General features: G+C 37.9%; 1 protein-coding gene across 1 annotated transcript in view; it reads right to left on the minus strand.

Annotated features, from left to right (window-relative positions):
- The window catches only part of CCDC150 (coiled-coil domain containing 150), a 78,016-nt gene that overhangs the window by 48,510 nt on the left and 6,308 nt on the right, over positions 1 to 23,198 (minus strand). Inside the window, exons 5-12 of the mRNA XM_006862015.1 lie at positions 19,108 to 19,224; positions 17,221 to 17,350; positions 14,198 to 14,241; positions 13,907 to 13,999; positions 8,917 to 9,024; positions 5,030 to 5,154; positions 4,589 to 4,766; positions 3,765 to 3,833 (exon numbers count right to left, since the gene is read on the minus strand). Coding sequence (XP_006862077.1) covers positions 3,765 to 3,833; positions 4,589 to 4,766; positions 5,030 to 5,154; positions 8,917 to 9,024; positions 13,907 to 13,999; positions 14,198 to 14,241; positions 17,221 to 17,350; positions 19,108 to 19,224 — 864 coding nt within the window. The remainder of the gene's footprint in view (positions 1 to 3,764; positions 3,834 to 4,588; positions 4,767 to 5,029; positions 5,155 to 8,916; positions 9,025 to 13,906; positions 14,000 to 14,197; positions 14,242 to 17,220; positions 17,351 to 19,107; positions 19,225 to 23,198) is intronic.

Consider the following 23,198-nt stretch of genomic DNA (forward strand, 5'->3'; position numbering starts at 1 on the left):
CAGAGATGATGACGTAGAGCGATGGAGCAGCTGGAGACTTTAGACCCAGAGAGGGAGAGCGACTGTGTGCTGAAGACCTGGGGGGCACGGGGGAAGGATTGCATGGAGGGGATTGTAAGCATGGCAATGAGACGATATACGATAGAATGAATGTAAAACTAATGTTCTCCCATGTAAACTAGCACATAATACACAATAAAACATTTAAGAAAAAAAAAAAGAGGAAGTTTGTTAAGGGTTTAGTGCCCAGCACTTTAAGACTCAAAAAAAATAAAAAATTCACAGTAAGCCTTAGAGGCTTACTATGTGTCAGAAGTGACTTAGTCGTATACAACATTAAGCCTTTTAAGGCAACCAAAAGAACAGCTGTTTTCTTCCTAAGGTAGGCAAATGCTACTGTATAAAAGTGACTGAATATTCCAGGCCTCTCTCCCTGATCTTTGCTTGATAAAGTCTATCTTGATAACTCTACAATGACTTTTAAATTTCTTTTTCTGTTCTTTTACATTTTTCCAGCTTTTCTAATTGTCTTCAGAAGGAGGGTGCTATATATCACAAAGCTCATCTTTATTAGAAATCTTCTTGGTACTTGGTTAACTTAGAATTCAGTTCAGGCTCATGAACATAGGTGCAAAAATTTTCCACAAAATACTATCAAAATGAACACAGCCAATATATAAAAGGATAACATATCAGGACTAAGTGACATTAGGGATTGAATTGTGTCCTCCCAAAATATATATTATAAATCCTAATCTCTGTACCTGAGGAGGGACCCTGGTGGTACAGTGGGTTAAGCACTGGGCTATTAACCAAAGGGCAGTGGTTTGAACTCACCAGCCACTCTGTGGAAGGAAAGATGAGACAGTCTGCTTCCATAAAGATTTACAACCTTAGAAACCCTATGGAACTGATCTTTGACCTATGTTGTTGTTAAGTGCCGTCGAGTGGGTTCTGACTCATAGCGACCCTGTACAGGGTTTCCCAGGAAAGGCTGGTGAGTTTGAACCACCAACCTTCTGATTAACAGTCCAGTGCTTATCCTATAGCATCACACCAAAATTACTCTCTGTCCTATGTTGTTGCTGTTGTTAAGTGCTGTCAAGTCGGTTCTGACCCATAGCAACCCTGTATAGAGTTTCTGAGGAGTGCCTGGTGAGTCTGAATCACTGACCCTTTGTCTACAGAATCACTTGATGGCAGTGGGTTTGGTTTTTGGATTTCTAACTCTGGAGTCCTGGTGTGCCGCTGTGGGTTAATGCGTCAGACTGCATAGCCGTTTGAACTGAAAGGTTGGTGGTTCAAGCTCACTAGCTAGTGGACTCAATGGCACTTAACAACACCATTATATGGATATAATCCCATTTGGGAATAGGGTCTTCTTTGTTATATTAATGAGGTCATATCAGTGCATGGTGTGTTTTAAGGGAATTACTTTTGAGATATAAAGGAGCAGATCAACCACAGAAGAAAGCTGACAGGAGGGAAAGCCTAGCACTCTGTAACACAGACTACAGAGCCATACACTCTCCAAGCCTAGGAACTCTAAAGACGGTTGGCTAAAGACTCCGTGACAAGAATTTTCCCTAGCACCGGCACAGAGAAAGCATTCCTCTAAAGCCTGGGCCCTGAATTTGTTTTCCAGCCTAAACTCTCAAAATTGAAAACAGGTGTTCAAACAGTTTTTTAAGAAGCATAACTTTACAAAGAATATGCAAATAGTTTTTATACAAAAATTTGTACACAGATATTCATAGCAGGGGAGTCCTGGTGTGGCGCTGTGGGCTAATGTGCTGGACTGCAAAGTAGTTTGAACAGCAAGATTGGTGCGGTTCAAGCTCACCAGCTGACTCCTCAGAAACCCTATACAGGGTCATTGTGGGTCAGAACTGACTCAACAGCACTTAACAACAATTCATAGCAGCAGCATTAATAATTGCTAAAAGGTGGAAAAAACTCAAATGATGAAAGATGAGTAACTAAAAGGTGGTCTAAATACCCATGAGTGGACTCTTACCCAACCATAAAGGAATGAAAAGGAATGAAGCAGTCATATATACTCTGACATGGATAAACCTTGGAAACATCATGGTAAATGAAAGAAGTCTGGTCCTGCTGGTATGAAATATCCAGAAAAGGCAAATCCATAGAAACAGAAATCAGGTTGGCAGTTGATAGGAATTGGGGAAGGTGGGAATGGAAAGTTGAATAAGTATGAAATTTTGGCGTTTTGGTACACCCTTTAGGGGTGAAGAAAGTTCTGGAACTAGACAGCGGTAATGGATGCATAACATTTTAAATGTACTTACTGTCACTGAATTGTACACTTTAAAATGGTCAAAATGATCATTTTTGTGTCATGTGTACTGTATCACAATTTTTTAAAAAAACCAAGCTTCAGAAAGAATGCACATTAAAAAACCAACTTAGAAGAAATATGGAACTTTGTATAAGAATCATCATTTGACTTAATAAGCATCTTTCAGTCCATGAATTCAAGTATTAATAACTCTAATAGTAGCTAGCTCCCAATTTCCCAAATTTTGAAAAGCATATTTGAGACCAAGTTGATACCAACAGTCTTTAGCGCAGGTAGTTTCATTTAAGGCTTTTTATAGGTTGGGCTGTTTTCACACCACTGAGCTAGATCTGTACAAATGAGTGACTAAAGCATACGTATTTAGGAAATCTAAGTTAGCTTTCTTTTTCCTACCAGTTTGGTGGGAATGGTATTTGAGCTCAAGCTCAGAATTTAGTTTTTCTTCTATCCCAATTCTTAAATTAAAAATTGATATATATACACAGCATAATATGAATGTTATTTAGCATAATCAGAAGACAAGGAACAGTCTAAACAAAATAGCTGAATTTATGGTTTCCTTGATGTTTCAGATAAATTCTCTAGATCACAGTGATATGGAATTCTACTCTGTTCAAATGTTAAATCACAAGGACCAATGTTTAAAAAATATATATATATTTTAAATTTTAATAGGACTTTATTGTTTCTCTGGCCTATCTTTTCAGAACCCAGAAATGGGTACTTTGACGATACAATGTTGTTGTGTGCCGACTCATAGCAATCCTGTCTCGGTTTCCGGGAGTGGCTTTGTTATTGTTGTTAGGTACCACTGAGTCGGTACCGACCCATAGAGACCTGATGCACAGCAGAATGAAACACTGCCTGATCCTGGGCCAACCTCACTACTGTTGCCACGCTTGAGCCCAGTGATGCTGCCACTTGGCCAATCCATCTCGCTGGGGGTCTTCCTCTTTTTCTCTGACCCTCCACCTTACCAAATATGATGGGTCTGAATTGCTGACTTTGTGCTTATCCTACAGCACCACTCCAGGGATCTTCAGACATTAATGCTAATAAGTATTTAGGAACTCTAAGTTAGCTTTCTTTTTTAATTTAAAAAAAAAAAAAAAAGCATAGTCACTGCCATGCCTTTGCATCTCCCAGGCCCATTTGCTGACTCTTTGGGGATTTCCTAGCTAAAACACTAGGAAAGCCAGGACCAGAGCAGTGATGACTCACTGGCAAACACCAGATGCTCAACAAGCAAATGCTCCACAGACAGAGCCTTCTGCGGTGATGGAGTGCTCTGAGTTGCATCTAATTACATGGCTTCTTCATTTTCCTATATCTTGGTGTTCACCAAGACAACCCCATCTCTTCATTAAGAGAATCAGATACCATTTGCAGCAACACAGAAGGAAATGAAATGTTGTGAAATGTCAACAAATAAAACGAGGAATACCTTATTCTTAGCCAATTCCATTTCCAAATTAGATTTTTCTTGTGCTATTTCTTTCGCTGTTTTCTTGACCTGCCGAAGGAGTTGGGGGTGAAAAGGAATGGGTCAATTGTAAAGCAGCTGACAGGCTCTAGTAGAGCAGACACACCTGCATGTCAATTAATGCCTACACTACATAGATAGCACATCCTCTCAGAAAAAGGGCCAATCAATCAGGGAGTCTCTGAAGCAGAGCAGATTCACAAACAACCCTGAAATTAAAAAAAACACATCTGCACGTCAGACTCTGCTGGTGCCCTCCTAAGTAGGGAGACGGGGCTGTCCCCCTTTATGCCCATGGTTCCACGCCTTCAGGGGAAACCCAAGTATGAAATTTGACCCTTTAACTAACATGAGGATGTATAATAATAACAAGTTGTTGTTGTTGTTAAGTGCCATCGAGTCGGTTCCGACCCATAGCGACCCTGAACAGGGTTTCCGAGGCTGTAAATCTTTACGGGAGCAGATAGACTCATCTTTCTCCCACGGAACCGCTAGCAGTTTCGAACTGCTGACCTTGTGGTTCACAGTATTCATTAATTCTGGGCATAAGGGCATATTGTACTATTTGGCACAGACTACTTCACATGCTAAAAGATACAGCTAAAAGACACTTCAAGGTGTCTTTTCATCTTCACATGCTAAAAGACACTTCATGGTTTCTTTAGTAGGTAACTCAGACAAACTGTATCTGGGTTTTATGTCTTCTATTGTCATTTGCACTTAGTGTGCCATTTTAAAATGAGATCAGTGCCATAGTCAGGAGGTAACATAAATCTGCTACCTACCTCCTGCTGGAGTCTTTCTTTCTCCTCTTGCAGAGACTTCTTCTCTTGCACGGATGCTTCCAGTTCACTTCGCAATCTTGCAATAGTTGATTCCAGCAGCTCTTTGTGCGCAGCTATCCTCTTTTCAGCAGCGTCTGCTTTCTGGACACACTGGCTATGCTCATAGATTACACAGTCCCTGAAGCAGCAGAACAAGGTGATATGAAAGCTAGCAGGATTCTTCTTTAACAGAGAAACTGACCACATGTTTTTACAGAACGTATGCCCTGCCTAAGAGCAGTTACCAAAATGCTCAAACAAAACAAGTTCCTCGAAGGTGGAGTCTTAATCTACTTTATCTCTGTGGTCAGTCCAGTAAATGCAGAATCAAGCTTTTTCATTAAGAATAAGAAAAAAAATCCAGAACAAAAGATACACAAGAAGTTGCCCATGTGTACTTACAGATGTGCCTGGAGTTGGGCTCTCTGATTCTGAACCATCTGTAGTTCATTTGTGATACTGGCCTGGGTAGCATCCAGCAATAAATTTTGTTCTTGAAATGTCTGTGTCATCATTTTCTGTCTTTCCTGAGTGTTAAGAGAGAGAGATTAAAAGCCAAGATGCCAGAGTCATTTGATAGGATGTCATAATGAGTAATAAAAACTCTTTTTAAAAGAATGCATTTTAACTGAAGAATGGATAAACAAACTGTGGTACATACAACGGAATATTATGCTACCTTGAAGAATAACAAGGAAGCAGCAAGCCACCACATAACATGGATGAACCTTGAGGACATTATGCTGAGTGAAATTAGTCAGTCACAAAAAGAGAAATACTGTGTAGGACCACTACTGTAAAAGACTAAGAAAAAGAAACCATACTAAAGGGGGGTAGGGGGAATTCTTATGTTGATTGCTGGGAAGTTGGTGGTGGGTGAGGGGAGGGAGGGGAAGGTGGAGCACAGGGTAGGGATTAGACACAGGAAAGTTTGGGTGCTGGGGAGGGGGGCAATATACAAGGAGGAAGAGGGAAACAGAAGAACAAAGCAGATGGGAGAACAATTAGGCATGTTTGAATGGGCTAAATGGGACAGAGATAAAGAATGAAGTATGCACAACCTTGGAACTACAGGGCTCTGGGATACAGAGATGGACCCATGGTTGGAATGGGGAAAAGGGGGGAATAATGTTAAGATGCTCGGCAGTCTTTTGAATCTTGGTTTTCCTTGCATTATAATATAAAGTAGACACCAGAGGGGGAGAGAAAGGAAGAGTCAGAAACATCACCATAGAAAGCTTGTAAGTCTGTCTTCTGCCTATAACTGATTGGAATTCCTAAAATGGGGCTACAAAGTGCCCAGGGAAGGAGGCTTCCTGCGGAACCTTTGCAATACAGAAGCCTGAACCACATCCAGATCTCCAGAGATGGGAAATTCCCACCTGAAACCAGCCTGGAGCAGCTAGAAGAACAGAAGATACTTCTTGAAAGAAAGACCTACAGGAAAAATACAAAACAATAAAGGCAGATGGACTGTTACTACAAGAACAAACAAATTGCTTGCCCAAGAAACATCAAGGCAAGTGGTCAGGTCCCCTAAATGCAAACCCCTTCCAAGACTAAGACTCAACGGAAATACGCGCTCTGATTGGTGACCACATGCATCACCGATAGGGGAAGTGGGGTAAAAGCAGCAATGAAGCGGCAAGCTAAGCCCTACAATGTTCGGTGGGCTTTTGTGGACCCAGATGGGGACCTGGTTGGCCAGCAGTATGGGGATACCTGGGGACTCCTGGGCCCAGAGTCAGAGGCGTGGCCACAGAGGACTAGAGTGGAGAGTGAAGCTACCAGCTAATAGGAAGAGAGGGTATACGCACATGAACAACCACACTTGCAGATGGTACCCACATGACCTGGCACTGATGAATGGATGATCAGAACTCAACCAGGAGAAGAAAGAAGAGGAAAAAAAAAGAGTAATCTGATACAATTTGATGAACTTGACCTACTCTATGGATGCAGTAACCCAAAGGAGGGAATAAATCCTTACAGCAAGAAACATTGCCACCCCCTCCACACACAGAGTAGACAGAGATGGGCAACTTGGACACTGGATACCCAAATTGGTGGTGGTGGTGGTGGTGGGGAACTACAAAGGCAAGAAGTGACTGGCTTACAAGCTTTCAAGAAGGAATCTAGAGCTAGGAGGCATGGAGGAAGGCAGAACCTCCAGTGAGTACTATCCAATCTGTCTAAGCGGAGCTGATGAAATGAAATGCAGAAGGTTCACTTGTGATTCAATAATGAATAATTGTTATCAGGACTGATTGTGAGGGTTGGAAATGTAAAGGTAGACATTTTGTAGCAAGGAATGGAGTGATTAACTCTCCAGTCTAGGAGCGGAGGTCTCTAGGACCATCAACGGAGAAGAGACAAGAGCGGGACCCTACCCAAAGAAGCAGCAAGGCCCGAGATAGAGGAGATAGAGGCAGAGACGATGACGTGGAGTGATGAAGCGGCTGGGGACTTTGGATCCAGAGAGGGAGAGCTGAAGACTGGGGGAGGGGGGGAGTGTAGGGGGCGGGTTTGTAGGGTATACCCTTTGGTCAGTTGATGATGCATGGAGGGGATTGGAACCATAGCAATGAAACAATATACAGTGGAATGAATGTAAAATTAAAGTTCTCTCATGTAAAATATATAATTCACAATGAAACATGAAAAAAAAAAAAGAATGCATTTTAATGCCCAGTTTTCTCTTTGTTCCTACCCTGGTTGACCAGAATTCTGCTTTTACAGCTCTCCTAGCTAACAGTCAGATGTGTTATCAACCCAACCTGCTCAAAATTCATAAAACTCCTAATACCAACGTATTTTTTTAAAATATAAAATATAGTGATGATATTTTTGGCATTTAAATTTTTCAGTATAACACATATCTTATTTTTAAAAAGTAAAACCATATAAATGTATTTAAGTAAAGTGAAAAGATTCTCCTACCTCCATCTCCCATCCCATTTCCCAAATAATCCCAGTCTCCAGGGACAATCATGTTGAATAACTTGGTGTGAATTATTTTTAAAAGATCTTAAATTATACCTAAAACTGTTACAGTAGAATGTATTATTTTGAATAATAATTAATTTTGGAATGATTAAAACACAACATTTTTATAATACGAGTCTCTACCTACAATCCATGGTTTTGCAAATATTGTACATATTAACAATTGCTTTTGTAAAAACATTTCCATTTTAACATCTGATTACAAAGCAAACCTTCACACAAGGTAAACTGGTATCTCACTTGTGTTGTAGTCTCAAGTTTTAAAATGTTTGTGACCTTGTTACATATGTTGGCTTATTCAGTCCACTACATAAATTCCATGAAAGTAGGGGTTTGTATTGTTCTCTGCAGGAATCTTATTTAGATAGAGCATTGTACCTGTACAGAGAAACCCCTAAATATTTTTTGACTAAATGTAGAATATTTATTGAGTTCCTACTATATATAAAACATGTTTTAGTACTATGGAAAAATAACAGAAAGATAATTAAGATAATCTTTGTTTCCAGGAAACTCAATGTATACAACAAGTGATCCATATGTAAAAATTACTACAATAAAATAAAGAATAGGGAGGCAGCATAATACAATGGCTAAAAAATTGATTATAGAATCAAACCTAGGTTTAAATCCAGCTTTGCCTCTTAGCTAGGTGATTTTGGGTAAGTTAATTAACTTCTCTAAGCTTCATTTTTGTTAACGAATATAATAACTATTCCTTTACACGGTGGTTGCAAGAGCAAAAGGAGGTAATATATGTAAAATCCTTAGCAAAATGCTTGGTGCCTAGTATGCTGAAAACAATGAGAAGTATTAGTATTAGAATATGTATGCTGCCCTTCGAGTACATAAAAAGAGGGAAAACTCATCTCTCTAGTTGGATCACCAACTTCCTTCTTAAAGAAAGTGAAGAGAATGTTCAACAGATGAAGGAAGAGGGCATAGACAGCCTTCTCAGCAGAGGGAACGCCATAAGCACAGAATGGAAAATACATTATGTTTGGGGAAAAGGCAACCTCTTTACAGATAGTCTTAAGTGTGCTCCATGATTCTATAAATAATGGTGCAGGTAATTATGTTTCCTGTAGGAACACTGTTTGAAAAGATACCATCAGAAAAGCACTGAATGTAAGGTAAATCAGTCCTCTGGAGAGAAATTCCATTATCTTTTCATTTCATTTTTTTAAAGCCCCCTCACACTTGTCAAGATATTTTACTTATCCAGTTAGCAATGTGCAGCCAGGAAGGCCTACGTCCGAAGTTCGCTGGTGTTAAATGAATACCTTCAGAAGGACTTGATGATCAGCAATAATTCTGGCATTCTCCATACGAATAGTCTGAAGCATACTGCTCAGCTCTGAACATTGACTAGTCAGTTGGTCATTCAAGCCCTAAGACAATATATATAGTAAGACAGAGATTTCTCCAATTGTCATTATTATTATAACTTATAAGTCACTGTTTTAATAACTATATACTTGTGTGGCCCTGAAAGACAATGCACTGGACCAAAAGGTCAGTTTGAACTACAAAGTTGGCAGTGCAAACCCACCAGATGCTCCTTGGAAATCCTAGACAGGTTCGCTATGAGTTGGAACTGACTTGATGACACTTAACAACAACAAACACTATGTCATTATTTAACCTATCCCCAATTGAAGGAAACCTGATGATGCTGTGAAATAAACACTGAGCTGCTAACCAAAAGGTCAGCAGTTCAAACCCACCAGCCACTCTATAGGAGAAAAGTGAGGCTATCTGCTCCTGCAAAGATTTACATTCTCAAAAACGCTAAGGAACAGTCCTAAAGAGCCTCCTAAAGAGCCACTATGAGTCAAAAGAGACTCAGTGGCAGTGGATTTGGTTTTATGATTTTTATTCTCAAATTATGTTTAGTTTATAAAATATGTTCAAGTATTTAGAATCAACACTCTAAATAATTATAAATTAAAAAGAGATACCTTTTGATTTGGTGGAGCTAGCTACTAAGGCATTCACCAGTTAACTGACCTCAAATTCCTGACAGTTGTGAACTGGTCAGAGTGAGATATCGGTAGGATGTGAATCTACAATACAGGAGCCTAGCCAATGTTAGGGAAATCCATTCCCATGATTTGATGATGAGCATTCAGAAGTATTTAGCTGCCAATACAAGAGAGCTCAGTTCCTTCACCACCAATTACAGTATTCATAAAAGCAAATTATATGTGGCTATTATGAATCAGGCTGCTAACCTCAAGGTTGGCAGTTGGAAACTACCAGCCATTGCACAGGAGAAAGATGAGGTTTTCTGCTCCCGTAAAGGTTTACAGCTTGGAAACCCTGTGCAGAGTCACTATGAGTCAGAACCGACTCCATGGTACTTAACAACAACATACAATGTGGTGCTGTGGGTTAGTGCGCTGGCCTGCAAGGTTGTTTGAACCACAAAGTCAGCGGCTCAAGCTCACCAGCCGCTCCTTGGAAACCCTATACAGACAGGGTCGCTATGGGTCAGAACCAACTGGATGGCACTTAACAACAACAAAATGCAATTTCACAAGATTAACCTGTCAAAATAAAATGAAAATCTTTTGTACTACAGAGCTATTTTACCTATAGTTAGTAAGTAATTCTACTGTCTTTTTGATATTTTGAAAATTTTATTCCTGAGAAATCCTTATTCTTTGTTTCTCACTTACTCTTCACAAGGTAGATTAGATGAAGATCTCATGTTTCAATGAACAAGTTCTTCAAGTATGGGGGCAAAGCAACTTGGAAGAAACAATATGAAAAATTAATAAAATGACAACAAGAAAGAAAGATAAATGAAAGAATTACCTAGTGATCATCATAAGTGGTAGTCAAAGACTAAATCAGGGGCACTGTAAACTTATATTCATCGATGACTACTTAGGCACTGGGCAGAGGAGAACTGTTGCTCCTTAAAAACAAACAGTTAATTTTCTTTGCCGTCATATTGCCTGGGCTCAAATTCTAACTCCACTTATTAGTTATGTTATTAAGGCTCTCTGTATATCACTTGTCTTATCTTTAAAATGGAAATAATGGTATTTTTATTTTATAGCATTATTCTGAAGATTATGTGTTTGTAATATTAAATGAATATAGAAAGGGCATAGTAAATGTTAACTACTTAGTGTAACAAGAGTAGTTGTTACGTGCCATTGAGTCAGTTCCAACTCAGCTATCTTGAATAGGGTTTCCAAGGAGCGGCTGGTGGGTTCGAACCACCAGTAGTCCAGTGCTGATCCTACAGCACCACACTAGTAAGAGTAGTAGTAGTTATTAGTATTATTTTATAAAAGAATACATTTATTTCATATTTCCTTTATTACATAGCACAGCAATATTATAATCCTAGCATGAAGTAATCGAATTGTACTAACAGAAAATACTTTTAAATGATAGGCATTACTTAGTGGAGCGTTGTTATTGTTCAGTGCCATCGAGTGGTTCTGACTCATAGCAACCACAAATAATATTTCCAAGGAACAGCTGGTGGGTCTGAACTGCCAGCCTTGTGGTTAGCAGCCAGGTGCTTATCCTACAGTGCCTTACCAGGACTCCCTGATGTTGTTGCTAAGTGTTGTTGAGTTGGTTCTGACTCATAACGCCCCTGTATATGGTTTCCAAGGAGTGGCTTGTGAGTGGTGTAGCATACCACGGACAAAATGATGAAACTGTCTTAGACATTACCAAACATCTTGAGGCAATAAGTTGCTGGGTCTGGAGACTCAGGACTATAGTTTCAGAGGACATCATGGTCAACTGACATAACATAGTCCACAAAGACAAAACTCTACATCCTACTTTTGTGAGCAGTGACTGGGATCTTTCTTAAAAGCTCAAGTGCAGCCATCTAAGGAGCAACTATTGGCTTCTACATATGCAGAAGAAAGAAGAGTGATGGAAATTGAAGATACTTGGAATCAATGAGTCCAATGGACTAATGGCACATGTGAACATCAGCCTCCACAACTAGATGGTGTTCAGCTACCACTGCCAATTGCTCTAAAAGGGACCACATTAGAAGATTTTAGAGTGGGAGACAATGTGGAACAAAACTCAAAATTGTAAAAAAGATCAGGCTTACTGATCAGAAAAAGACTATGGCTCTCTGCTACTCTTCAGGTCAGGAACAGAAATCACCCTTATGAACCAATTTCAGCCAAGTGATATGTAGGTATATAGGGGGAACAACAACACTAGTAAGGTATGCTCACCATGGAAAGGTCAACCATTCAAGATCAAAATGGCAACATTTAACTAAGGACAATGTTCAAAAGGGTTGGAAAGGAGGATGGAATGAAAGTAAGAACCACAGGGGAAGTGGGAAAACGTGTTACCTAGAAGGGATTGGAATCATTGAGATGAAATAAAGTATAGGATTTATTGAATGTAAACTGATGATTAGCTTTGTACACCTTCACTCAATTCACAATAAAACATTTAAAAAATGATAAACATTGCTTCACTGTGATCTATACTAAATTTACAGTTTGCAGACTTACTGACTTGTCTCCAAATATATATACATCCATATATAACATCAGAAAATTTGGAAACTACCATCCCATAGAAGATAATGACATGTAACTCCAAAATCCAACAAGCATTCATTAGATTCCTATAACAACAACAACAACAACACAATGCTAATTGGCATCAGAAGTGGAGAAAGACCCATTAACAACCAGCGATATGCAGATGATACAACCTTGCTTGTTGAAAGTGAAGAGGACTTAAAATACTTACTGATGAAATCAAAGACCACATCCTTCAGTATGGGTTGCCTCACAACATAAAGAAAACAAAAATCCTCACCACTGGACCAATAAAGAACATTCATATAAATGGAGAAAAGATTGACGTTGTCAAAGACTTCATTTTGCTTGGATCAACCATCAATACCTATGGAAGCAGTAGTCAAGAAATCAAATGACATACTGCATTAGGCAAATCTGCTGCTCAAGACCTCTTTAAACTGCAAAGATGTCAGTTTGAGGACTAAAATGAGCCTTACCCAAGCCAGGCTATTTTCAATAGCCTCATAATGCATATAAAAGTTGGACAATGAATAAGGAAGACCATAGAAGAACTGGTGCATTTGAATTATGTTGTTACAGAAAAATATTTAAAGTACCACAGACTACCAGAAGAGTAAACAAATCTGTGTTGGAAGAAGTATGGCCAGAATACTCCTTAGAAACCAGTATGGAGAGACTTTACATTTAATACATTGGACATATTATCAGGAGTGACCAGTCCTTGGAGGAGGACATCATACTTGGTAGCATGGAGGGTCAGCGAAAAAAGAGGAAGACCCCCAATGAGATGGACTGGCACAGTGGCAGAGCAATGGGCTCAAGTGTAACAACAATTATGAGGATGGCACAGGACTGGGCAATGTTTTGTTCTGTTGTGCAGAGAGTCGCTATGAGATAGAACCGACTGGATGGCACCTATCAACAACAACGCTGATAAGGAAGTAGAGAAGATACAAAGGATGCATAAGAAATAGCCTTGCCATTGAACTGCTTAGAAGTTAAACCAAAACCCACCACCACTTAGTTGATTCTGACTCATAGCAACTCTAGACAGGGTTTCCTAGACTGTCTTCTTTATTAAAGCAGACAGTCTCATCTCTCTTCTGCAAAGTGGCTGGTGGATTTGAACCAGCTTTGTTACTAGTAGCCCAATACCTACCTAATCCACAGCATCACCAGGGCTTCTAAGTTGTGGGGGAAAAGGTATATACACAAGGGGCTTCCCAAAGTTCATGGGGAAGTGGAATTAAAAGATAATGAAATTTTTCCATAAACTTTTTGAAGCCCCCTCAGGTTTTGTGAGTAAACTAGAAAGCAAAGTGTAAGTTAATATATAACTTAGTAGTATATCTCATATACTGCCATGTCATAGGAATTTGAAGACTGAAATGAGGAATGCATTTAATTTGCCAATGCTTCACAGATGAAGTAGAACTTACGGAAATAAAAAAATTTGGATCATGTTATTGTTATGTGTGGTTGAGTTGGTTTTGACTCATAGTTCCAAGGCCTCCTCTTTGTCCCACAGAGCAGTTCATGAGTTTGAACTGCTGACCATGTAGTTATTAATCCGGTGCTTATTCTATGTGCCACCAGTACTCCTTAAATTTGGATAATAGAAATGGTAGAAAATTATATAATCATGAATAATCTTGGTTCCTGGGTTTTCTAATTAGACAAAATTATTAACATCTGAAAAACCTGAGAAATTAGGAATATTCACCTTTGCTTTTTCTGATGCTTCATGAAGAGATACTATTTCAGACCTCAAATATGCATTTTCTTCATGTCCCTTGTTAAAATGCATCTGTAACTTCTATAAGAAAAAAAAAAAATCCTAATATCCAATCTTAAACACATAACAAGTCTTAAACACATAGCTCATTTACACTGTCACTTCAAAATAATCAAGTCTTAAGACAATGAGTAGAACTATAAACAAACACAGAAAAAAAAATCTTACTTCATGAAAAGAAGAAAGAAAACCTCTGAACTCTACAACCTCAAGACTTACCTTATTTTCGTCAACCAACTTGGAAATGATGTCATCTCTAGAAACTAAAAACAAAAAATCCACATAACTATGAAAATAACTCACTACATTGAAATCACCTGGCATTTTCCCCTAAGATACTTGTTTGGTTTGTACCTTGCAAAAACAAGGAGAGTTCAGGTATTTCACTCATATTTTAATAGACTGGAGAGTAAGTCATAGAGAGTAAGTCATAGAATTATCAAGAAACTGTCCATATGCATGTGCAATGAGGATACGAGTCTCCTGGAGAATTTTAAATTGGGGAGGGTCACAAACAAAAGTTTTTGGTTAGAAAGCTCTTTCTCTAGAGCAGGGAGGTAAATTTGGTAGCTGCTGCAGTAGCTGAAGTGGGAAGCAATGAGGGCTGGGTCTAAGGTCGTGATATTGGACTGCAGAGGGTAAACAAGTTGTGAAATATAAACCGGAGCACTGTCCAGACTTCGTGGGTAACGGGTGAGGAAAAGGAAAGCACCTAGTTTTTAGAGTAAATTTTAACTTTAAATAAGCGAAGGATGAAAAAGACAAGCGATATGGCCTCATTCGAAAAGTTCACTAATATACAAATGAAAGAGGAACATTTAACTTAGGAGAACACTTTGATTATTTTAATGAGTATAATTATAAATGTTTATTGTTAATTTTAAAAAGTAAAATATATTTTTAATTCATTAACACAAATATCCAAAGGTACTCTTTTTATAATCTGGCTATCATAACTATTTATACTTTAATGAAATTACATGTATATAAACAACCTATAATTCAATATTAATTATAGTAAGTGTTCAGACAGGCCTCTTTTCCTCATGTTAGAGTTACTGGAATTTTAATCTTCATTTTTGAATAGTCTTCCATATGTTCTTAGCAAAATTAAAAAAAAAAATTTTTTTTCCTAATAAGAAAATAATACTTTAAAAAACCCACTTAATTAAAGGGACAGTTAATAGAGTAGAAAGAGCTATGTTTAGTCCCAGCTATCCTGTTGGTCCTGGTGTGGCACTGCAGGATAATGTGCTAGACCACAAGGTCAGTTTGAATCGCAAGATTGGCGACTGAAACTCACCAGCCGCTCCTTGGAAACCCTATACAGGGTTGCTATGGGTCGGAACCGACTTGATGTCACTTAACAACAATTCTATTTGTTAGAAGCCCTGGTGTGGTGTTGTAGAATAAGCACTGGACTGCAAGGTCAGCTTGAACAGCAAGGTTGGTGGTTCAAACTCACCAGCCACTCCTCGGAACTCAACACTAAGTCGCTATGAGTCAACCCCAACCGGACAACACTCAACAATAACAACATCCTATTTGTTGGGGTCCTTGAGCAGTAGATCTTTCAACTCTTCTGCAGAAGGGTATCTCTTTCTCACAAGGTTGTTACAAGGCTCCAATGAGATAATCTGGCAACACCATGAAACATAACTTGTATTTTCATAAGCATAGTCATGTTGTTGTTGGGTACCATGGAGCTGGCAATCATAGGAAGACAAAAGATTGTCTCGTGACACTGTCAGCATTAACTTCATGTAGGAATTCACTACCCAATAACTACAAGTAAACTTCTTGTATTTTCTGCTAAAGAGAAGTCAGAACATCGAATAAGATTACTCTTTACGCTATAGTTTTGATAATGTCATTTCTCTTTTGGTATTTCCTGTCTCTATTTCAATAACACAGAATAGAATGTATACTATAAATAACACTGGGCTTGAAGTCAGAAGATCCAGGCTCCGGCCTCATTTCGTCATTGATTTCATCATTGAGTCACTGTAACTTTGGGAGGTAAGGGTAGTTTTAAGGATTAAATGTAATAACTGACATGAAAGCTCCATGTAACCCAGGAAGCACTATTCACACATTAGGCATTATACTATAATTCTTTGTGGGCTTCGAGTGTTTGAGGTTATCTGAAAAATGCTTTACAATTACATATTAATAACAGTAGAATGATTTCGGGATGGGGGGTTGGAAGAAGCATTAATCTAGGAAACCTGGGATCAAATCTAGACAATTTCATTCCCTAGCTCTTTGAGTCCTCTGTGTGAAATGAGATTAATTGAAACTCTTTCTAGGTACCTTACAACCATCCATTTGTTCAAATATAAGCTAACTGAAATAGATTGATAAGCTCAAGAATGGGGAGAATCACATAATTAGTAGTTAGCATTTCTATGGAGTCACTCCTTGGAAACCCTGTACAGGGTCGTGCAACTTGACAGCACTAAACAACAACAACATCAGTAGGTAACCAAAGATACATATCCATATTTACTTATTAACATTTTATTACCCAATATTAGATCTGTTGTTGTTGTGAAGTGCCATCGAGTCGGTTCCGACCCATAGCAATGCTGTATAGGGTTTCTGAGGAGCAGCTGGTGAGCTTGAACCACTGACCTTGAAGTTCAAATGGCTTTGCAGTCTGGCGCACAGGGCCAGACCAGGACCCCAATATTAGATTTAGTTCTCTAGAAATTAAATGTTGCCAAGTCCACAAACATTTAAGTCAAATATCCTGGATAGAAAGAAAACAAAACAAACAACAATAAAAATCCCAAACTCCTCTAAACAAGAATAGTTTGTGATTATTGTTAAGTGCCATTGAGTTGGTTCAGACTCCTAGCGTCCCTGTATAGGGTTTCCAAGGAGTGGTTGGTGAGTTTGAACTGCCGACCTTGAGTTTGAGTCACCGACCTTGAGGTTCAAACTGACTTTGCGGTCCAGCGCTTATTCTACAGGATCACACCAGGGCTCTAGTATATAATTAAGAGGGTTAAATTCTATTTTATTACCAGCATTCTTTTTTAATTAAGAAGGTTTACAATTAAGAGGGTTAAATTCTAATTTGTTAATCAACATTCTTTTTTTTACTTAGTATCACAGATAGAAAATAAAATTAGCATGTCTTTCTGTTCAGCTCTGTGGGAAATATAGGCCTCAGGTATTTATGCATGAAATCTCACAGAACTAACAAAAGTATGAACTTCTAGCATTTATTTTCATACTTAGATCACACTTAAGCTGTGAAGTAGCAGCTTCCAACTCTTCCTTTCTTTGCTTCTCCTGTGTCAGCAGTGCTTGGGTAGTCTGCATTGAATTTCGTAAGGCAATACAGTTTTCCTGCATAATGTGCACCTGAAATTGTATAAAGAAAACACCTTTTTTGTAAGGTAAACATTTCTAATAAATGTATGCTGAGCAACCTTACTGTACAAACTGACTTCGCGGCACATAACCACCACCACTACCTTACTATATATGCAAGGGAGAATTTGCAACATTAATGTCACTTGGTGCATAGCTGGGTTTGTCTCTTGCTATATGTCAACAAGGTACAGCGTCCCAAGCAGAGATGCCCGATACAACTTTCAGGGCACTTTCCAGCATAGCAGCCCCTGACCCCATGCAGCTAGTGAGCACTTGGGACGACATGCTACAGTGACCAAGAAGCTGAATCTATAACTAGATTTAATTTACATTTAGAAAGCCATATTTGGTTAGGGCTACCATATTGAGTAAGGAGCTCTGGTAGCGTAATGGTTACGAATGGGGCTGCGAACCTCAAGGTCAGCAGTTCAAAACTACCAGCTGTTCCATGGGAGAAAGATGAGGCTTTCTGCTTCCATAAAGATTTACAGCCTCAGAAACCCTATGGGTCATAATCGACTCGAAGGCACTTAACAACAACAATAACCATATTGAGTCCTGCATCGATGGACTCAAGCGTGGCAACAATAGTGAGGTTGGCTCAGGATTGGGCGGTGTTACGTTCTGCTGTGCATAAGGTCGCTATGAGTCAGTACCAACTCAATGGCACCTAACAACAACAACATGCCACTGTAGGATAAGCACTGAACTGCAAAGTTGGTTTGAATGCAAGGTCGGCAGTTTAAACTCACTAGCCACTTCTCACATCTATAGAGTTGCTATGAGTTGTAACAGTCCAAAAGCACTTAATAACAACTTAACAACAGATTGAACAATATTGGTGGTAACAATAAAGGATCATTTGTAAATTCCTAACATAAATTAATTCTTATAATTCTATTTTGAAGGATAGCCATTGGTTAAAAGGATAAAGACTATATAATCCAAACATAGCTATTAGAGTTTGAAACTACTAACTGCCTTGGCACTTACAGAATTTAAAATATACTAAACTATATGTAGACACTTCTACTAACAACTGTGATGAAGGTAAATATATTGTGTGAAAATAAATATTAAGAATTGAAAACAGCAGTGTAAACACACTGCTGATTATTTTACTTACTGCTCTTTTACTTCAAGTGTAGTAAGCTCAGTTTTGCCTTTGTCACAGACAAAGACACAGACACAAAATAGAAGACCATGGGCTTGGTTGGTTGGTTATATATTATGGAGTCGGTTCTGATTTATAGCAAACCTGTATTGGGTTTCTGAGACTGTAAGTCCTTACGGGAGCAGAAAGCCTCCCATGGAACAGCTGGTAGTTTCAAACTGTGGACCTTGAGGTTAGCAGCCCAACTCAACTACTATGCTACCAAAGCTCCTTTCACAACCAGGGCAGTGCCTTCCAAAAGCAATGCCTGTAAGAGAGAGTATATGTGGAAGGATACTGTACTACGAGTCAAGACTTCACTTCAATAAAAAGTTTGAGACAAATTAGCCTCTCTGGTTCTTGGGTGCCTCATTCAGAAATTAAGAGGGCTAGACAAAATGATATCAAGATCCTTTCCTATTTTGGACTTAATAAATTGTACTAATTGGTAAAAGAGGATTACTAAATGAAAGAAGCAAATAATAGAACAAATCTATAGGAAATTAGTGAAATGATAAACTTACAGCAAAATATCAGTTTTCCTCTTTACTTTTACTTCCCTAACATAAACAATGAGAGGAAAACTCTCTACCTGTTTCCGTTCCGCTTCCACTGTTGATTCCATCGCTTGTATTTTGAGTAGCATGGCTGTTCCAGATTGCTCAAGAGATTCCCTTAGGTGCTTCTCCTGAGACAGTTGTCTCCTTAGCTACAGAGAAACACTGCAGTTAGGCCAAGTCAACTTTATGAACATCTTCATACCAGTTTAACAAAGATTGCTAGTCTTGATTCTTTCATAACTATTCAGAAACATGCTTTGTTTTTCCCTAATGGATGCCCTTCAGGAAAGTGTAGAGTCAAGTCTGTCACCCTCATCTTTCTATTGTACAAGTCTGTTTTACAAATGTGCCTCAAGAGTTATTTAGTAAGTTGAAAGCACTTGGGAAAAAACAAATAGAATAGAAAAAATTCAGGGGCTTCCATTATCTTTTAATTCTGTCTTTCATGAACTTTTTGAAGCCCCCTTGTATATCTTAGTGCATAGCAAGTAACAAGCGTAAAGTTTCATGAAACATTTGTAAATACATATGTATATAAGAAGGAGGTATGGTGGTACCATGGCTAAGCACTTGGCTGCCAAACTATAGGTCCACAGTTTGAACTCACCTGTGGCTCTGTGGGATAAAAGATCTAATGATTTGTTTCCATTAAGATTTCAGCCTAGAAACCCCTATGGAATTCTTCTACAAAGGCTCTATAGGGTGCTATGAGTCAGGATTGACTCAACAGCACACAACAACAACATGTACATATGCATGTGTCCATGATGTTGCAGAATAAAATATATATGTTGTTCAAAAAGTTTGGCAAACAATCTTATAAGGGCTTTATTGTATGTATTTTCTGTACCAATTCTCATTTTATTTTTTACTCCTATAGTCCTACATTTGATTTCTTCATCTATATATTTTTTGTTCCATAATACAATATATATGCCTGCAAAAGCTGTTTCAATTCTGTTTTGGAATTTGATGCTATAAAAAAAAATCATGATGTACCGCTGAATAGCAGACAAAACTGACAATCAAGAACTTGGGTACAATGAACTTTAAATCTACCAGTAAATCAGATAAAGATATAAAGAAAGTTATGAGCCTCAATGTTATCATAAGTACAGAGATCCTCTTCAATTTAAATGTAAGTTTCATGATATAATTCTTTTATCAAATGATGTTAAACTGAAAAAAAATTCTATTTCAGAATGAAACATAGGTGATGATTACGTAAATGTACACTTCACTGTTCTTTAAATTATACATGCTGGTTTACGTGTGTTTTATGTAAGGTTTGTATATATCACAATTTTTTAAAAGTCTAACAAGGTAAAACATGTATTTGAGATGAAATTGTTGTAAGATAGCTCATTTGGATAATTTTCTTAATCATACCCCTAATGTTAGATACTTAGGCTTTTCCAGTTCTACACTAGAGTCCTAGAGTCTTGGTGTGGTGCTGTAGGATAAGCAATGGACTGCAAAGTCAGAGGTTCAAACTCACCAGCTGCTCCTTGGAAACCCTATGCAGGGTCGCTATGAGTCACAAATGACTCAACATCCCTTAGCAATAACAAGTTCTATACTATTAAAAATACTGAAATACTAGGTAACATACAAACATAAGGAAATTAAACAATGCACTATTAAACTACCAATAGTTTAAGGAAGAAATCAAAAGAGAAATCACAAATTTCCTACAGTCAAATGAAAATGAAAGCACAACATACCAGAATGATAGCACAACATATTAAAATGTATGAAATGCAACAAAGGCAGTACTCAGAGAAAACCTTACACCAAAAAATGCCTATATGAGAAAAGAAGAAAGCTCTCAAATCAGTAGTTTAACTCAACAACTCCAGGAACTAGAAAGAGAAGAGCACACTAGGCATACACCTACCAGGAGACCGTAAATAACAAAGATTAGAGCATAAATAAATAAAATTGAAAACAGAAAATGAATAGAATCAATAACATGAAAAGTTGGTTGTTTAAAAATGGCAATAAAATGACAAACTTATACCTAAACTTAAAAAAGATGCAAATTAAAAAAATAACAAATTAAAGGGGGGGACATTACAACTAACTTGACAAAAATAAAGATAAATATGACAGATATTATGATCTGTATAACAACAAGCTGGATAATCCAGAAGAAATGGACAAATTCTTAAAAAGCATACAACTTAACCAAACTAATTCAAGAGAAAAAAGAAAAAAAAGAGAAGAGATCAAATCAGTGATTAAAAACAAAAAATCTTCTAAAAAAAAAAAAATCCTAGGCAGGATGGCTTCACTGGGGAATCCCAACCAATTTTGAGAATAACTGACACCAATACTATTCAAATTTTTGCAAAAGACAAAGAATACTCTCTAATTCATTCTATGATACAAACACAACCCAGATTCCAAAACCAGACAAATCAGTGATTAAAAACAAAAAACCTTCTTAAAAAAAATCCTAGCCAAACACATGAAAAGATGTCCAGCATCATGAGTCCCTGGAGACATGTAAATCAAAACCACAATGAAATACCATTACAGTCCCACTAGGATGGCTAAGATAAAACAACAAAACAAAACCCCAAACTAGGAAATAACAAATGCGACAAGGGTATGAGGAAATTAGAACCCTAACTTGTTGCTGGTTGTTGTTACGCACTGTTGAGTCGGTTCCAACTCATAGCAAGCTTGTATAGGGTTTCTGAGAAGCAGTTGGTGAGCTTGAACCACCAACTTTGTGATTCAAACCGACTTTCCAGTCCAGCGTATTAACCCACAGAATGAAAAATGGTACAGCTATTGTGGGAAAACGGTGTGGTAAGTACTTCCTCAAAAACCTAAACATAGAATTACCGTATGATATAGTAATTCCACTCCTAGGTATATACCCAAGAGATTCAAACAAATGATTCACAATAGCTAAAAGGTGGAAACAACCTAAATGCCCATCAGCACATGATTAGATAAACAAAATGTGCTACATCATACAATGGAATACTACTCACAAGTAGAATAAACAGTTTTGATACATGGAACAATATGGATGGAGGTTGAAGACATTATGCTGAGTGAAATAAGTCAGTCATAAAAGGGCAAATACTGCATTACTTAATTTATATAAAAAGATAAAAAGCAAAAGTAAAGAGCCTAAAGGTTATTATTAAAACAAAGTTTGTAAAGAAGGGGGAACGGGGACTTAATGGTAATGGGAAAATTACAATGATTAAGGGTAGGGTTGCACAGCCAGTTATTGTTATTGCTGTAAGTTGCACACTTGCAAACAACAAAAAGTAGCTGCTAAATCTGCTTATGCATAACCAAAAACCTCATAGCATTTAGTTCCTTGGTTTGGAGGTTTAGGGTCATGGTTTCATGACCACTGTTTCCCAGTTCAATGTCCTAATACTGTGTTTTGTGCTTCTGTTCTACCTTTTCATGTGATGCACTGCCTGGGGTCTTAGAAGATTGCAATATAAGACAACTGGTTTCTGTTTGCCTGAACAGTAATTCTGACTCTTACGTTTTTTTCAAATGAAAATTTTTAGTATAACAAATTTTAGCAGCCACTTGTTCCGTATTTCCAAATTCGTTATATACTAAACAAAGGTTTCAAAGAACAATTAAATGATCAGGTTTATTAAAAGTTTTTTTATTATTATTATCAGTCTGAGTGCCACTTCAGATTAAAATACCTTTGTATAAATGTACCCACTTGACTGAAGCATATAGACAATATCAGGGGGTTTGTGATAACTATTCCCCTCCTTGTTCAAAGAGTGTTTGCTTTTTATTTCCAGTTTTAAAATGAGACCATCTGAAGAACAGATTTGATACATTATACACTAAAGACCAAGGACCAGAAGAGTTGTGAAATGACATCAAGAACATCATACATGAAGAAAACAAAAAGTCATTAAGAAGACAAGAAAGAAGAAAAAGGTCAAAATGGATGTCAGAAGAGACACTGAAAATTGCTCTCCAGTGTACAGATGCTAAAGCAAATGGAAGAAATAAGGAGGTACAAGAGCTAAACAGAACATTTCAAAGATCAGTTTGAGAAGATAAATCCAAATATTACAATAAAATGTGCAAAGATTTGGAATCAGAAAACCAAAAAGGAAGA

Source organism: Chrysochloris asiatica, unplaced genomic scaffold (genome assembly GCF_000296735.1).
Source record: "Chrysochloris asiatica unplaced genomic scaffold, ChrAsi1.0 scaffold00045, whole genome shotgun sequence".
Lineage (NCBI taxonomy): Eukaryota > Metazoa > Chordata > Mammalia > Afrosoricida > Chrysochloridae > Chrysochloris > Chrysochloris asiatica.